The sequence below is a fragment of the Falco cherrug genome, chromosome 4, assembly GCF_023634085.1.
Source record: "Falco cherrug isolate bFalChe1 chromosome 4, bFalChe1.pri, whole genome shotgun sequence".
Lineage (NCBI taxonomy): Eukaryota > Metazoa > Chordata > Aves > Falconiformes > Falconidae > Falco > Falco cherrug.
The window spans coordinates 74,259,739-74,277,555 of record NC_073700.1 but is presented as its reverse complement, the minus strand read 5'-3'; the positions used below and the strand labels follow the sequence as shown (position 1 = coordinate 74,277,555).

The following is a 17,817-nucleotide window of genomic DNA, read 5'->3' as shown; positions in this document are numbered from 1 at the left end:
CTGGGAAAGACTCCTAATACTGAAAGCTGCACTTTTGATTTCCTCCTTCTCAGTAGCAGGATGCATGTAGAAAGTAAGCTGGTAATAGCAAGGAGATAAACAGATACAAAAAAAAAAAAAATTAATGCAAATGTGTATTAACAGTGCCAGCCTGCAGGATCATTAGGTAAGGCAAATGCATTATATGTGATGGCTGATTATCTTGCCCTGGTACCCCCCAAAGGATACTATGTTTTACTAACCTCCAAAGAGATTACCTTCACAATTCAAACAATGCTAAAACAGGCAAGTGAGATATTTCTCAATACCTATCAACTCAGTGTGGCAGCATGACACTGACTCAAAAAAAAAAAAAAAATGTCCAGAATAACTGAAAACACACAGAAATCTAAAAATTTTGTGAAAGCATCAGGGCACATACAGTAACATTAATTCTAGCCAAAATCTACAGGAAGCCATTTGACCAGTATACTCTGAGACCACAGTTCCCTTTGCGATGGCAGCATCCTCTAAGGTATGAACCATACAGTCATTCCCTGCTCCACTACTACACACTGATCTTCCCCTTGTGAAACTTTCAATTGATGAACTCCCATCATACATCAAAAACACCTATGATTAGTCCCTAAGTGAAAGAATTTGCCATTTATTCTATCCGATTTCATCCCATTTCGGTCAAAGATAGCCAGTTTTCCATCTGATCCTTCTGTGCACTGTAATGCTTTCCAGTTTCGTACTGCTAGCAAATTTCATTAATATACACACACTTCTTTTTTTTAGCCTAAGTCATTAATAAAAATATTTTATGAGAGCAGTCTGAAGATCAACCTTGCAGGAATCCCCTGCTAAACTGTGTCAGACTCAAAGACTCCCTGTCAGCTCTTCTTTGGCTAGTTTACTGCTATCAGTAGAAAGTAGATTATGGCCTAGATTTTTAATAACTTGCCATGAGGCAAGCAGAGCTCTGTTGAGGGAGGAGAGGAGCTCTGATGACATAACAGGAACCCTTATGCAAAATTTTCTCTCAAACAAGCAAGAGAGTGATTTTTCTGGTACTAACAGCTTCCGTAGTCTCCGGACACAGTGGAAAAAGCCCTGCCAGAAATAGTCATATATAATTCCTGCATTATTTATGATTTGTTCCTTTCCAATTTCTTTTCTCACCCAGGGGCTCATCACCAGGTTGTGCAAGCTCTGGGTACATGCACACGCAGCTCCACACCAGCCCCAGGCTCCCGCGTCCCAGGGCAGAGGCTCTCTGCACTCCCCTCCCACCCCTTCCTGCCAGCCAAAATGGTGCTCCAGTTTTCAGGAGGAAAATGTAATCCCTCACAGGAACGCCTGTTTAGCATACAGGCTTTTCTGGCAAGTCAAAACACCTTCCTCTGGTTACAAAATGGTGAATTATCAAAAGCTGAAGAAAAACTAAGAGATTCTTCTACGGAGCTCTGACAGTGGATGTCCTTAAAACTGGAAGATGCTGGTAGAAGCACCTTGCTATAAAATTGGAAACGTGTAAGTCAATGATAAAAATTACCTGCTCACTGGCTCCGTGTTTTTACTAGCCACACTGCAAATTATAGTGGCCTTACAATTGAACAGATCAAACCTGTGGTGATACAGCAAAATGTTGGAATGTTACTCTAGGGTAAGGTCTCATCAAATACAGGCCCTAAGACATACACAGATGTTGCCCTCAGTCAAGGGACTGTACCCTAACTCCTCCTCAAGCAGACAAGATTTGAAGGAGGGAGCTTAACAGAAAATGCAATACCCATCATGTCAGGGGTCCCCGGTCCTCTCTAGCCTTTCAAGATTTTAGTGGTTTTCTCCCTTCTATATTATATTCCTTTAAAAGGGCATTTAAAGAGCCCTTCAAATACACATCAAGCCAAGACTTTAATCACAGCAGGGCAATGAAGTAATTTTCCCCTCTTGTGCACAGGCATTATGACAGCTGTAAGCTACAGTAACAGGCATTTTGCGCATGCTACTAGCCAAACAAATGCACACAGCAAAGGGAAATAATGACTATTTTTGCAAACTAAGGGCTCTGCTTTGCTGTGCAGGATTAAAATGCATTTTCCCCACAACCCTGATTCCCCTAACTGCAATAACAGCACCTCTGCTAGTACGACGTCAGAGCACAAGGTCACTCCAGGGCACCCCAGCTCAGGAGGACGGCTGCGGGCAGCCTGAAGGAGGGCACTGGGCACTGCCCTGCCCACGCTCGCTGCCGCACAGCAGTGGCTGAGCACCACAGGGGCCAGCAATATGGCTCAGCACAGCTGGCGACACAAAGCCACAAGGCAATCTTAAGCCACAGGGCAAGTTTGGCCAAAGTTTCTCTGTCAACACCTACAATGAAGAAAAACAGTACCTAGAATTTAACTGTGTTGTTTGATGTCACGATTATGCACATGCTGTGAAGTAGAAGCAAAAAGCAATGTTCTTTTATGCTGTGAGCACTCTTGCTGTAATACTGTGCCCATAATACACATATTGTGTTTATACCACCAAACTTAAGAACTTAGGGTTGCCTATGAAATATAGTTCCTTCTAGTTATATTTAAACATGTCATCAAAACTTTATTACATTTGTTTACCACAACTCTACCTGTGCAAGTTCTTTGACTGGGAGCTAAATTATTTTCATTGTCTACTTTTTTTCAGAAAGGAATTTTCTAAGAACCCATAGAATTGTCCAGCGTTTTGAGGGAATACAGGCAGAAACATTTATTTCTACATTCTCCAAAGAGGAAAACTGAAACACTTTATATGAGAAAATGTCACAGAATAGATATCAGCAGTTCCTTCTGAGGGAGAAAAACCCAGCAATGTGAATTACTGAGCACTACAGCTGTTTTTTTCCTTTCATCTTACTGACAGCATCAGTGACAGAATGATAACCCAAAAAGAAAGAAAGATAAAAGGACACAGAGCTATATTGCAGCAACATTAAGTATACACAAGTTGAGTATTTATGTGCTGTGAGCATAGGATGATCTGGACTGACACAATCGGGAAAAGGCAATGCATGAAGGGTTTTTCTCTTTCTTATTAATTGATTATTCTCTTTGCTACCAGAGGGAATTTAGGCCAATACTGCTGCTTTCCTAGCAGTTAGAGGCATGATCTAAATTAAAGGAGGATTGGGGGGGGGAACAACAACACTGAAATGATTCAAAGATATGCCTCCTTTTGTTTTTCTTAAGTGCTGCATGTTGTTGCTGGTTTAATAAGAATGTCTTAGGTGCTGCCTAACTGTGCCAAATCAACAAGGACTTATAACAGAGAAGCCTCTCTTCTGCAGCTGCTAAATGTTGGCACCCTGCAAAAACATGTGTAATGTTCCACCTTCACAACGGTCCAATGTATTAACGAATTATGCAGCAATCAAATGTCATTCAAATTTCTCTTCTAATAAAAAGTTGTGTTAAACTGTGAACTCTCCTCCATATAAAAATCCTTTTGCTCCTTCAAAGTGGTTTTTAATGATCTGAATGTTTCTCCCTTTTCCTCCCTTTCCCTGCCCCCCTCTCCTCTCTGAAGCATCCTAACTAACGGCAGGAGATCCATATGTACTTTACAGCACAGGAAGTTTTACTGGGGGGATGGAGAGGGGGAGGAGTGGCAAAAGTAGTTATCAACTCCACGTTGCATATGAGCCAAGGCAGGCATCTGCTTCCCGGACACATTCATGCCTGTAACACTCCTAAACTGCTGAGTGTACATATATCTGCATTCCTGCAGCAAGTCAAAGCTCCTGTCTTCTCCCATATTGCCGATGGCACAACTGCAGCACTGCCAATTTGCATGTTTGTGCAGTATTCCTGCACTGGGAAATGCAAGGGGGAAACACATGGATTTTAAAATACATCTCTCCTTACGTCACTGAGGCAGCCAAGTACAGAGGAGGCACTTTTGCTGTATAAACAGGCTTGCTCAAAGCCTGCAGCTGGCAGTGGATGGCAGATAGACATTTTCTTTCTCTCACTTTCTCCCACCAAAGCAGCAAGAGAGGTGTTGCCAGGCCGCCTCTGTTTCTGCCTACAGCCAAAGACAAATTGCAGAGAGGTGGGTGAAAAGCAGCATGTTGAAGCAACTGACAGAAACCTGGGTCCTTTCTGAAATACCTCTTCTCCTGCTTCTGCTAAGGAATATGCTGTGTAGCATAGTGCATATTTTGTGATTTATTTATAAACTGAACCCTTTTACTAGCTATTTTTAAGTAAGTATCTGAGCAATCTGCACAATCCCTAAAATTTAGTGTAATAATTATATTTTGCCTGGTGTGTATTGTAAGTACTGATTTCAAGGTGGTTTTACCAGTTACTGTGAATGATTTCCATAGAAACTCAAGGTACTAAATCACCATTATGAAAAATTCTTGTATTCCCAGTAATATTTTCAAAACATTTGATATAAAACCAGAGTTCAGTTTCTCAAATGCAAAACAGATACTGCTGGGCTCTTCAACAAACAGGGCTCTCCAGGGCATTTACAGGTGCTCTGAAAAATACTGGCTGGTTAGAGGGAACCAGATTTATTTTTAAACAGCTATTGGGTACTGAAATTAGCCTCACTCAGTGTCTGGCACCGAAATGTACTCAGCAGCCTGCATTCTTCCAAAAATCTTTTGATATCTGAACTTTTCTGAAAACGTGCCCATGACTGAGGCCAATGGGCCCTTCCAGACGTGTCACAGCAGCTGCTCCCCTCTCCTCTAATCCCAGGCACTCAGAGGCAGCAAAACAAGCAAAAAATACACATCCACCTTCTTGGCGTGCTTCCATAGGCCTGCTGCCTGCCGAGCTCCCAGAGAGGTGGGTAAGGAGGGGGCAGAAGAGCCCCCCATGCACCCCAGCCACCCCTGCACCCCTGGGTTCAGTGCACAAGGTGCAAAGCAGCCTGGAGAAGGAAACAGATCACCTGAGCAGCAATGCCCTGCCTTTGCAGTGCATCCTTGTGACCCTTCCATTCCCAATTCAGTTCATCTCAAGCATCAAGGGTCAACGCAGCAACACCAGTTCTCTACTTAAAGCAGATGTAAAGAGTACCGACTGAAGCAGTGATAGCCATCCTGAAGGTATACCATGACCCTGCACAGCAACTAACTGAAGGGGAAATAATCTCTGGGACCCTGGAGACTGGGAGATGTTTTGCCCAGAAGACACTTCATGACCCTTCCTCTGAAAGGCCTGATCCTCCTGTCTCTTCCCCATGCAATTCAAGAGTACTCACAGAGAAGAGCCACTGATGTCAAACATTTCCTTGCTTGATTAAGGCTTACTCATCAGAAACAGATTTGTCCTAATTCAGTGATGGGACTCAGATAGATTAACTTAGCTAACTTGCTTATATACCTTGATGCAGACAAATGGATTGTTTTGTTCTTATTAATATCAGCTATTATCTTTATTCCTGCTTTGAGTCATATTCTGAATCTGAGTCAAGACTTCTTGATTGCAGAGCACAGCTGACTGAGAAATTAGTCTTTACAATTTAATAGAACACCTCTGTGTTTGCCTCAGTCTGATAATGTATGCAGACTATTATCAGAGAGTAAAAAAAGCAGATTTCAAGTTTGCAAATGCCAGAAAGGGATAAAACCAAAGGAAACATATCTTCAGCTACTCAGTGGCTGAAGGATTCAGCTACTCAATGGCTAAAGGATTGTTTTGTCCACTTCCGCTTTCACATTACACGGGTTAATGCATTTGTTCCAGAGTATTTAGGTGATCTCAGATTTAGTAAAAGACTTTCGGATTTTTTTTAATAAAATGTAAACATTGAACAAAATTTGGCCTGATAGGCGAATTCGAAGAGTTTCTATTATGCACAGCATATATTACATTCATGCACATTTTGTGTAACCTAAAGCAATTTTATACCTGACATCTACAAAATACTGTTCTAACAAACAGAAGGTTCTCAAGAAAGTTCTCCCATGTTCCACACAAATAACAAAACACTCCTGCAAAGGCAGTGGGACATTTCACGGAAGACAACTGCAACAAAGAGGACCTTGTCGTCATCATGCCAACAAATATCCAGAGAAAGAAATCCACCATTTGAGACATGGACTAGATATTTGGAAACATTATACAATAAATCCTGCTATTCTCATTAAAACCAACACACTTGGGGTTTAGTACAATGAGGAAATGCTAGCTACCAAACCAGAAGGATCTTCTTCAATAGGCATCAAAAGTTAATTTTATTTACTAGAAAAAAGAGCTACCATGTATACATTTTTAATAGATACAATTTTGATATAAACATCAATGTATTAATTTGCTAATAAAGTTTCTTATTTAAAAAGCTGGAATCTTAGAAGACGTGAAACATGCTTGCCTCAGAAGAGTAAAACAAATCACCTAAAAAATCAGATATCTCTCAAAAAAATAAGTGAGTTTGCATTAAGATCAAAAGCAAAGCAAATTAAAAAAAGCAAAGCATAAGAAGGAAATTCTTACTTTAACTTCCACTGTCTTGCCACCTTGCTCAATATGCCTCTCAAGATACTCAGAAGACAACAGGTCACTGCAAGAAGAAAAAAAGAACCATAAGCCTTGTGCATGTGTTCTTGCACTCCCTCACAGCAAGCACTGATTAAACATTTACATTTGAAAAGGGCAAAACCTGCAGGATACTTTTCCTAAAATGTTCATAAAAATCACTGAAACAGCCGCTTCCAACAGAGTTACACAGTGCATGGGACACATTGATTTTTAATACCAGAAGGCAGGACAAGGAAAACCAAGGGGTGAGTGGGTGGGTTCTTCACAGAGGGTTCACAAACAGCCACTGACAATGATTTCAATTCAAGAGACTCTTCTATTTGCTGCTAAAAGTGAACAGTATGGAAGTTAGGTGAACTTTCATAAAAAGAAAAAAAAAAAAGCATAAGGATGAGAAATGATGAGAAGCCTCTCATAGTCACTCCCATGGCAGGCTGCATCTGAGGGGAAAATGGCAGCTGCCTCTGACAGACTCCCAAAGACACAATGGCACAGCAGTGAAATGACCCTGTAATGCCAATATGGTGAGCCCTGGACCACACTAAATCGGCTGGCAAAGCCACCAGCCAGAGGGCTGCACCGCACCCCAGGCTCAGTGCAGGTGTCCGGGTGGGCACCAGGCTGCCCTGGGGCTGCCAGGCCAGGCCTCCACACACCCCCCCTCATGCCCACCCTGGGGACCCTGCAGCTGCAGCAATGCCAGAGGGAAACGCTCCGGGCAACAGCAAACCCAGCCTCAAAAGGACACAAGGCTTTGGAACAAACACTGAAAAAACAATCAGACCTGAGGCAAATGCTTATAAGCTAAAGGCATGCTGTATTTACTAAGAAACATCAACGCTAAACCCAGTCAAATCCTCTCTCTTGTAAGTTACTCTCTAGGCAAGCAGACGATCTCCATCAGAAACTTCACCCAACATTTTCAAAGACTGTAAAATTTTACTGAGATGAAATCTGTATAAAGATTTGCTATTGTCCCACTTCAGAGGTGATTAAACTGGAAAAGATTTAGAATTGTTAAAGAAAACATGGCGACAGGCACTCTGACTGATGGGACAGAGGGCAACGAGCACGGACCTTCTCAGCAAAAGAGGCAAAATCAAACATTTCTCCTTCAAACAACAAAATACCCAGGCTAGAGGTGAACTGACGTGCTGTCGAGGGCAAGGACAGCTGAGCGGCACCCAGGGCAGCAGCCACCCGGTGCTGCTCTTGGCCCTGGCTAAACAGGCAGAAGGGCCACAGACTTTTTAGCTCACATAGGCACAGAGCAAGCCCCTAGCAGGACGATGTGGGTAGCACAGGTCCTTCAGTATCAGCCCTGCAAACTGCCAGCTTGGTATCTGCATTAATAACCCAGGCACAAAAGCTAGGAGCGGTCTAGTTAAATATGCTGATAAGGCTAATTGGAAAGCATGGGGAATAAAGAAGAATATTGAAAAACTCCCACAGGAAAGAGCTGGATGATCTTCAGGACTTCATATTAGAAACAGGATCAAATTCAATTGTACAAACAGCAAATTTATGCACTTAAGGGCTGGAGGGAATTTCTGTTATGCTGTTTTGGAGGGCCTGGTTTACAAAGGAGAGAGACATGACTGCACTTGTTTCTGGCAAAATGATTTGCCAGATCAATATGGTGTCTTCCTGAAAAACACAACTGTCATCCCAGAATACATCAAAGAAGATGTATTTCCAGTCAAACTGAGGTAAGATTAATACCACTGTCCAAAGGAGACCTCTTTTCAAATACTGAAGACAGGTACTGGACAGCTTTGCTAAAAAGTTCAATTACCTGGAAGCACAGAGAGGCTCTGGGGATAACCAGGGAATGGAAAGCTTCTGAAGTCTAGCGAAAAATTGAGTTGTGAGGGGATATGAGTGCACCAGAGTTCATACACCAAGATGTAAAGGTAGCTAATTAGGTTACAGAAGACACTGGCAGAACCTCAAATGTACACGGACTGTCAGTGACTCAATGAAAACTTGATGTTAGAAAAAAAACCAAACAACTTTTTATCTAAGTGTAAGCAACAGAGGCAACAAAAAGAGGGATGCTAGTAAGTTTCTGAACAGGAGCACCCATGGGACAACTGTCCATGGAGTGGTGTCTCCTCAGTCACAGGGAGTTCACAGCTGGTTGCTGCTGAAGGCAGGAGGTCTCAGCGGCTCCTCAGCAGCAAGTGCTGAACCTATCTTGTGTCAACACAAGCACTCATCGAAATACTCTCAGTGTCAGAACTAACACTCATCAAGACACTCCTGGTGTCAGTATCGGCACTCATCAGAGTACACTGAAATGGTTCAACAAACCCACGGTTTTGCTGCATTAGGTAATTGAAGTCCTTTGTAAAGAGGTACAATAAGCTCCAGGACTGACGCAAGAGAGGGAACATACCTGAACAGCTGTCAATAGAGGAGAAAGAAAGCAAGCAACTCCTCTGGCCACCGCAGAACCAGCACGACCAACTGCCCCCAGATTCAACCTCTAGTACCCCCTTAATTTTGGTCAGGCCCATATACCTTTATTGATGCTTTGCACAGCAGCCGGCAAGTAACCCATTATGAAAGGCAACTAGAAGATGCTGTTTGAGTTACTGATTACAATCCTCTAATTCATCTTAGAAGTGAGTATTAAATATTTAAGATACTCATCCACCTGGGGGAAGCTCAAAGACTCCCATAAGGTCTGAATATTTTCCAGATTCAGGAATTTAGACAAATGCTCTCTTAAAATGTATTTAGTTTAGCTTGCTTTAGATACATAGTTTTCGGCTTTCACTACACTTTCCAGCAAAGTTCTATGCTTCCACATGTTTACTAAAGCCAGTTCTATAGCTTAGGGCTCTAGGTTTACTCTCAGTTATTTCTGGGGGACTCATTTAATCTAAGGTCATCCTTATCTGACCACAAAGGGTTTTGTGCCAAGGAAGATGCAAGAGATTATAAAATCTAAGATATTAAAGTAATCATACAGTACAAAAGACAGAGATCGAACAGAATAACTTAACTCAGAGAGAGGGTTTACAGTTGTATTTGCAGGGCTAACAAGGAGAAGCACAGGGTCTTCTCACATGGGTCTGACAAAATTACTGCTTTTTAAAAGATACTGCTGTTAATATCTTTATGTTCTGGAAGATCACGTTATGTTCTCCAAGATCTGGAAATTGCGTCTGGCATAAGAAAACAGAAATTGATCATTCTCTGCCTTGTACAATGCAAGAGCTAGGGAGGTAATAGAAAAGGCCAGTAAGCTCAAAACTAATAAAAAGAGATCTTTTCTGGCACAGCCCCTGGTTACAATGTGGAACCTCTTGCCACAGGAAAGCATGGATGCTGGAGGTCTGTACTGGTTCAAGCTGGGAATGGACAAGTTTATGGACATAACTGAGGGCTGCCGAATGCACAGAAATTGTACCTGACTGAGAAAATCTTGGAGTGCTTGAAAAGGACTCTGGGGAAGCCTCATACATGCTTATTCTGTTCTTCTGCTTCTATCTCAGCATCTGCCTTGGGCCACTGGGATAGGGCAGTTGGCCACACACCTCTCTGACCTGACCTGGACTGCTCTGCCTGCACGCTGGCAGGGTCCTGTTTCTCCTGGTGGTTATTTAGGGTCCCCTGGCATCCAGCTCTAGGGTTGCTGGTGGTCAGTCAGCTGCTCTTCTCCCACCCACCCACCCCTCTGATGGACACACCCAGGTTGTTCAAGTTGTATTTATTTTCAGAGTAGGCCAAGAGAACAATTCCTAAACAGGTCCATCCATTTCGCTGTCCTGCTCAGTCCCTGCTTTTGGGACAGAAGGGCTGGAAATGGCTGGGGAGCTGCTGGCATCCCCCTGCCTCTCAAGGTCTGTTGCAGGTGCCTCCATTCCCAATATGAGCCTGGCTGGAAGAGAAACGCCATGGGGTCGCCAGCCTGCACAGCTTCTGGGGACCAAGCCCAGAGTGTACAAACAGATGATAGGTCTGAAATGTAAAGACATTTTTAGAGCCTACCTAAGTAACATGGCAGGTAGGACACGTCTAGGAATATTTTATTAGTAGAAAAAGCCACAGATGATGCCATGTTATGCTTTAGTAGTACTAATATTATGACTCACTGCATGGAAAATATAAAAAAACACAACACTTGCAGATCAAATAATGCCATCAGCCCTATTATAAACTAAGCTACAGCCTCACAGTTACTTGCGGTCTTGGAAACTTATGCCAAAAGATATGCTTCTCTCATGAAATCATCTTATAGGTGGAATAATGTTTTGTCTTCAGTAACAGTGAGGCACAGAACTGTGTCATTTTAATAAAAGCCATTACTTTAAAACAAACAGAAAGCTATACTGAAGCACTTGTGAAACACAATGAAAATTATTTAAGCAACATAAGACACGGAGCAATCAGCATTAAAATAACATGCATTTCAACATAAATTGTACAGCCCTTTCCTATGGTAGACATAAAATTGGAATAATTTAGCTTGCCTGCCAATCTCTCTTAAAACCCATCTTTGTCAGTTTAAGTAGTAGTTTTGGTATCAATTGTAAAGAAAATCTGCACGTGAAAAAAAAATTCAACACAGATTGTGGGGAAAAAAATCCTAGAAGCACAAAGGATGTAGACAATTCCAGTAAAAAAATATCTACACTATAAAAGACAACACTGAAGAATGAGATTTTCAGAAACATTTGCTGAGGCATTGATACAAATTCTTTGAAAATGCACGGCAAAAACCTGCATATGTTAAGACCTAAAAATAAAACACTTCACAGGAAAGAAGCACATGTGATCTGTGGCTTTTACAAGGAAAAACCAGCTATGTTAATAATAGCAATTCTGTTTTCAGAGGTCTGTTGTTTTTAAAATGTACAGAAATCAAGTAGTGTAGTTTTGTTTACAGCAGCAGCATTTTTTGGAGCATTATCTTAAGTCACAACCATATGAGTCCATCCCATACAGACCCAATAGCATAACAGCCAGAACAAAAAAAAATGAGCAAGCTCCTCTCTGCTCTTCCAGCTCTCCCAAACAGTCACAACAATTATACACAGGAGGCGGCAGCTGAGGGAATTCTCATACAGAAGGCGGCCCCAACTAAGGAAACTATCCAAAATCATACATGTATAGGCAATTAAATTCTACCTTGAATTAACTGTACATTTGCATATGAGGTTTACCAAACCAAAGCCGGGATTGGGAACCCAGGCAAACAGATGAGCTTTGGAAAGATGGGTTCCCCAGCAGAAAGATGCTGCTCTAGGAAGCAAAAAGAGGGGGGAAAATGAGGTGGCAAGAGAAAAGAGGACAGAACAGGCCAAGTGTTTAAAGAAACAGAAAGAAAAACCAGATTATAAAGCACTTCAACTTGAAAGAATCAAAAAGAGGCCATTAAAGATTTTTTAAAAGCCAACAGATTTACTTTTGAATATGAAATGGATAACAAAGTGGGAATTATCCCTGGAAATGAAATAGAAACTTTCATTTTCAGGAAAAGAAGGAAAATGCCCATCACCAGCTTCTGAACAAAAGTTAACGCTCCATTTAAGAGACTGTGAAGATGGCATGCCTAAAAGTTATAGAAGAAAACCAGCAGAAATTATAGGGAACTCTTCAGAGGCCATAGGAAGAATTAAAACCTTAATGATGGTAGAAATAAAAGAAGTTCATAATCACAGTACTAAAATGCATCTTTGCTGGCATATCAGTGTTACAAATGACAGAAATGGCTGGTTTCATGATAACCTGGTATCATTGCTGTGTCTCCTTTGTCACTGGGGGAATTCTTCATCATTTCTTCTCTGTTTACCCTCATTTCTGCCTCCACAGCTCTATTATGTACACCTGAAATTGCAGACCAAATACGATGCCAGACAAGGACATCAAATGAGAGATCTGAGCTGAGATGCATTACTTAGAAGGAGGACAAGAGTGTTAGCTGAAAGCAGCTGAAAGGTCTGGATGGGTCGAATGCCAGTAGGAAATTGACAACAGACATATGGAGACATTCTAGAGAACAACGGATTCGGGGAAATGATGGAGACACTGATAAGAGAAAGATGCCATATCAACTGTACAACTAATGCTAACCCACGCTGCAGAAGCAAGCTGTGAGAAGGGAGCCTCCTGCAACACCACACTTGAGAGGGCTGCGGTAAAAAGAATAGGCTCTGTTTGGGTACCAAGCACATGTGGATGAGGAAACTTCCCATCAAGCAGTAGATTTTTCCCCCGTGGTGTACATCCTCTACCAAGTAACCTGGGAAAGGTCTAAATTATAATTCAATTATAAAAGTGGAATCTACCCCCCTCAAAAAAGGGAAAAGGGAGGGAATCAGATTCATATAAGGAGATCATTGTAGAAGATGGGAAACTACCAGCATGTTGCTTTAAGAAAAGTGCTGAAAGACTCCTTTTATTAACAGGGGTAATAGATACTGGAGCAGTGATTAGGGGAGGTAATGTTTTAGAACAGCCCATACACCAGGAAAGAGAAGGCAGGTTGATTATTATCATGAAACAAGCACAAAGAAAGTGGAAAACTAGAGAGGGAACAGAAGGCATGTTTCTATCTGCCAGTCAGGAAGAATACAAGGGACAATTAGCATTACCTTGCATTACAGTATGGTAATAAAACATTTTCAGTATCAGCCATGAGCTAACTAAAAAATGCAGAAAGACAAACTGAAAAAAGCCACTTAGCAGCAGATTTCTGTACCTGACTAGCTAGGACATTTTAATTCTCCTTTATCCTCGTGCCTACCCAAACAACTTCTCTCTGCTCATACATGATCTTTCCTTGCACTCCAGGAGGGATTAGCTATCTCCATACTCCGTGAATCTACCCGCTTCAATAGCCACAGCTCTAAAACTTTCATCCCCTCCTTCCCCTCAAAAGAATTGCTGAATTCCTTTTTATGTGGATAGTTAATTTAATGACTGTTATCTGTTAAGTTAGCCAAATGGACGAATCAATCAGAGTTAGGTAGCTTCTCTTTGATACAGCAGCAGTTTTCACAGTGCCTACTTAGAGGAAGGAAAAAACAACTCAGAAAAACAGAGCCAGTTCTTGTCTGCACAAACTGAAGCTTCTCCCCTTTTTAAAATATTCTTACTGTGCTTTTCTGTTCTTGTTGCTGCTAACATGAAGGGGACAGAGGAGAATGTAATTTCTTAATGTGTCTACTCCTACTGACTATTTAAGACTTTCTCCAAAAAGAAATCAGGGACTTACGAATGGGTTGAGTCCTCAAGAGATTATCACAAATGCTTCCTGAAGCTTAATTTCACATTTCAGTAACAGACAATGATACACAACTTGAATCTCTGATTAAGTTTATTCCAAATACTAACATTTTTTTATTTTTTTCCTCTCCAGGAGTTCTCTGTTGATCCCTAATGCCATCTGACTTGAAAATGCACTTAGTCCCTTTATCCCTTAATAGCTAATTTGCCTGCAGGACACGACAGCAACTGCCCTGCACCCCAGTGCAGACACCAAACTGCAGAGCAACTCCGCAGCCCTGCACAGGGCCTCCACCTCTAGCATCAGAGATCAAGTCTTACAGCTCTGGCTTACAAAAAGATGCATCTGATTTACTGATTGGCTTCATTTCTTGACGGAAAAAGGTTTAAGCAGGTTGAAGACATTCGCTTAGTTTCACTAAATTTCTGTTATGCACATGGTTCCTACTACTAGCATAAAAAAAGGAGACAGGACACAACAAAATCTGCAAGGAAAAACCTGTAAAGCAACAGCAGTAGTTTCAGTGCTGGTGTGGTCACATCCTGATGCTGGACATACCTTATGCAAGTGAACTGTACCCCAAGTACATCCAGCTCTCACTGCCAGCAGGCATTCTATGGTGCCACTGTCCATCTACCGTTACATCACGGACTTCTTGGCCCATCCTTTTCAATCTCTGTAATTCGGTCTGTTCTCCTCTATCTAAATGACCATATGGGAAATTTTATGAGGAATTACTATAAACGTGGCACATAATGATTAACAGATACTGCCTCTATTTTCTGCGGGAAAAAAATAAGAGTTTATATTAATGTTCTGCAGCTAAGAAGAGAGACATTTACAAACTAATCATTCACTGAGTCATATCACCACACATTTCTTTTCACTGTTTTAATGAAACCTGAATATAGCTCCCTACCCCAATGAAGTAAGAACAGACAAACCAAAAACAGCTCTGAAATCACAATTTCAGATCCTTTCTTTATCACAACTTAAATATAATCAAATTACTGTTGTTATTGTTTGCACCAATATTAACATTTCTTCTATACGAATACTGAAATAAGTAAATAAAATCTGATGTGATATGTGAGGAAGATGCTTTTTTTTAAATAAAGCATTTTAAAACATTTTGTGTCACAACCACTGCAAAGAGCATAAATTCAATACATCAGTTAATTCATCCTGCTGCCGCTGGAGGGAAGGTGATTACAGTCCTCTCTTTTAGACAACAGGGATATTTAATCTACTGCCCTAACAAGGAAGCTGCGCTCACACACAGATTCTTCCCAGTATCCAAGGGGAGCCAGTGCTACTCAAGATGCCATAAGAATAAACTGAAGACTTTAACAAGCATAAAGAGTAGACGGCAGCTGTTTGCAAGACTCTTGACAGGCAGAAAAATGAACCAGGATTTTTCTAGCTCTAAACTTCTCTTTTCCTAACCAGAACTGAAAGCAGCCTGGGCAAGGTTCACTCACTGGGCTCCTTATCTAGTTTTCTTTACAGGACTGACAGCAATGCAAGTGTCAATAAAACTGCACTCTGCTTTTGCTGATGAATAATTTACACCAGTGTATCTTCAGGCAAAATTACTTCTTTTTCCTACAGAAATTTCAGGAGTCCTATTAAATTCAGCAGATATATTTACACCATGTTCATACCACTACTACAAAGCAGTTTCCTCAATGCCATTCGTACACTTGTTACTTTTAAAGTCAGGATAAATACAGTTAATTTTAGTATTTGAGAAGATCGTAAATTAATAATAAAAGGAAAAGGCAAGCACACAAGAGGCACAGGCTACACGTTTTCCTGCACAAATCTACTAGTATGGTCTAATCCTAGTTAATGTGTCTCTTCATCTAGTCAAGCTGTTTTATACTATATGGAAAAAATCACTTCCCAAGTAAACTCACTTGTGGTTTCAAGCACATTTCAACCCAACTCTTTGCTCATATTTGTGTACTGTGTGCAAACACGATATTAAAGGAGAAAAACTGTGAAATTAAGAAGTGTTATAAAATACCAGCCATCTCAATGTAGCCCAAACATAACTTTATGCTATTAAATACAAGCACATACATTTTGCACAGGATACCTTTACCATTCAGTGAATGGACATTACTAAATATTTTTATTTGATAGTTTTCTTCAAGATTTGCCCTCAAATTTTAGTTACTGTATACATCATTTTGCCCTGGAGCAAATACACAAATTATTTCTGTACTCATGGGCACTTCCACGATGCTCTCTGAAAGTACTCACAAACCACAAATGCTGAGTCCTCGACACAGTGCCCCTCAGGAAGTAGGTGTTCGCATTTTCCTCAGTACTAGAAAGCCGTAAATTCACAGAGCCATATATTGTAGAAACACAGTATCTTTTTCATCGCAACACATTTCAGATACGTCCTGCCCTGTGTTGCAGTTAGGACAACTCATAAACGTTCAGAGTTCTTCAGGGTTGATCCCAAGTGTCCTGCTCATGGGTTGCCCGAAGAACAACGGACAGTCACTAGAACAAATGGTGAACGCACCACGTTGGGGGATGCTTGACCAGAGCCATGCAGGAAATCGCTGTCAAAGGGACCCAGCATCACCACTAGCTTTGCACATATGCACTTCCCAGCCCAGTAACAGGTAAACTGGGACTGTCCAGCAAACCACCTCATTGCCAGCACAGCCTTGCTTTACTCCCAGAGTACTTTGGCAACAAATAGCATCTGATTAGACAAATAAAATAAAAAAAAAAACAAACAACTTTAGCTGTATAAAATAGGAATACAAAGGGGGCAAAGCTGCTGCAGCTCCTGCCTGTTTCATCATCTCCTCCCAAACTCTCCATCCCCATATCCACCTCCTCCGTCCTCAGGTCTCCCGGGACACATACCTATTCCTCCTCTATTCCCCAGCCCATCACCACTTCTTACAAACAAGTATTTCCAAGTTGCTGCTTCCCGCTTCTGCATGATGCCAAGAAAGATGAGCAAAGAAGTCAGTATCTCGTCAAGGTTACATTTACAGTTTGCACTAACACTGAGCACATCCACCCCAAAATGTGCATTCTTAATGACAGCAAAGCTTTCCCCTGCTGTGCTGTCATTTCTTTTATAAGCACCCTAGGACAATCACCCCCTTACACTCATGGTTACTTGCTGTTAGAACTTGCATTTATTTTATCCTGAAATTTGAAATGTTGCTCATGCCCCAAGAATTTCTTATTTAGTAATCACCAAGAAGAATAATTTCTTCTAAACAGTATGCACTTTTATGCATTTAAAGAGTATTAGCATATACGGATTGAAAAATTATGGAGAAGTTTGTTTTTATTGTTAATCTAATGAATGCATCAAGTGTTCAAGTACCTGAGATGTTTCAGAAATGAGATCAAAAAAAATGGTGAAGATTAATTCCCCCCCAAAACATGTGAACTTTAGAAAAGAGTATACCTGAAAATAGCTTTAATGCTAAAGATAGTAAACCTTAGAAACCTAGAAACTAATTAATTTCTGGAAACTATTCTGATGGAGCAAATCTGCTAGAATTTCAAGAAGATGGAAATGAACTTGAAACTACAAAGACTGCCAAAAACCTTGTTATATCGGTAGAGGGGCTAAGGAAAAATGAGTCATGAGGTGAAAAGTATCTGCAATGGCAGGTAAATTAAAGAGCAAGAAACTGAAATTACAGGTACCTGCTGTAGCACTTTCATTTCTCTTTTTTGATAAAGAATGTCCATTTTAATAGCACAGAACTTTGTGTAGATCATCAGTCAAAGGTCTCCACTGCATTTGTGGGTGAGTCAGGGTTTTAGTCTGAAACTATGCAAACAAATTTAAATGCACAGTTAAGAGAGATAAGAAGTCTCTTGAAGAAGCAGTCTGCATTAGCAGGAAAATATCACAGAATATCCACACATGACAAATGACACAAAGCTCTGTGAAATAAAATTCATGGCTCATCTTAAAAATTAACGAAGAGTGGGAAGACAAGATTTCCTTAACCACAGAATCCTCAGGAGCCAGATTCTGAGACAACACTAATCACTTAA

At 41.1% G+C, this 17,817-nt stretch overlaps 1 protein-coding gene across 11 annotated transcripts in view; it reads right to left on the bottom strand.

Moving 5' to 3' along the window:
* The window catches only part of ADAM22 (ADAM metallopeptidase domain 22), a 137,797-nt gene that overhangs the window by 68,922 nt on the left and 51,058 nt on the right, over positions 1-17,817 (bottom strand). For all 11 annotated transcript variants that reach the window (XM_055707457.1, XM_055707467.1, XM_055707458.1 and 8 more), the window contains exon 4: positions 6,480-6,546. In XM_055707457.1, coding sequence (XP_055563432.1) covers positions 6,480-6,546 — 67 coding nt within the window. The remainder of the gene's footprint in view (positions 1-6,479; positions 6,547-17,817) is intronic.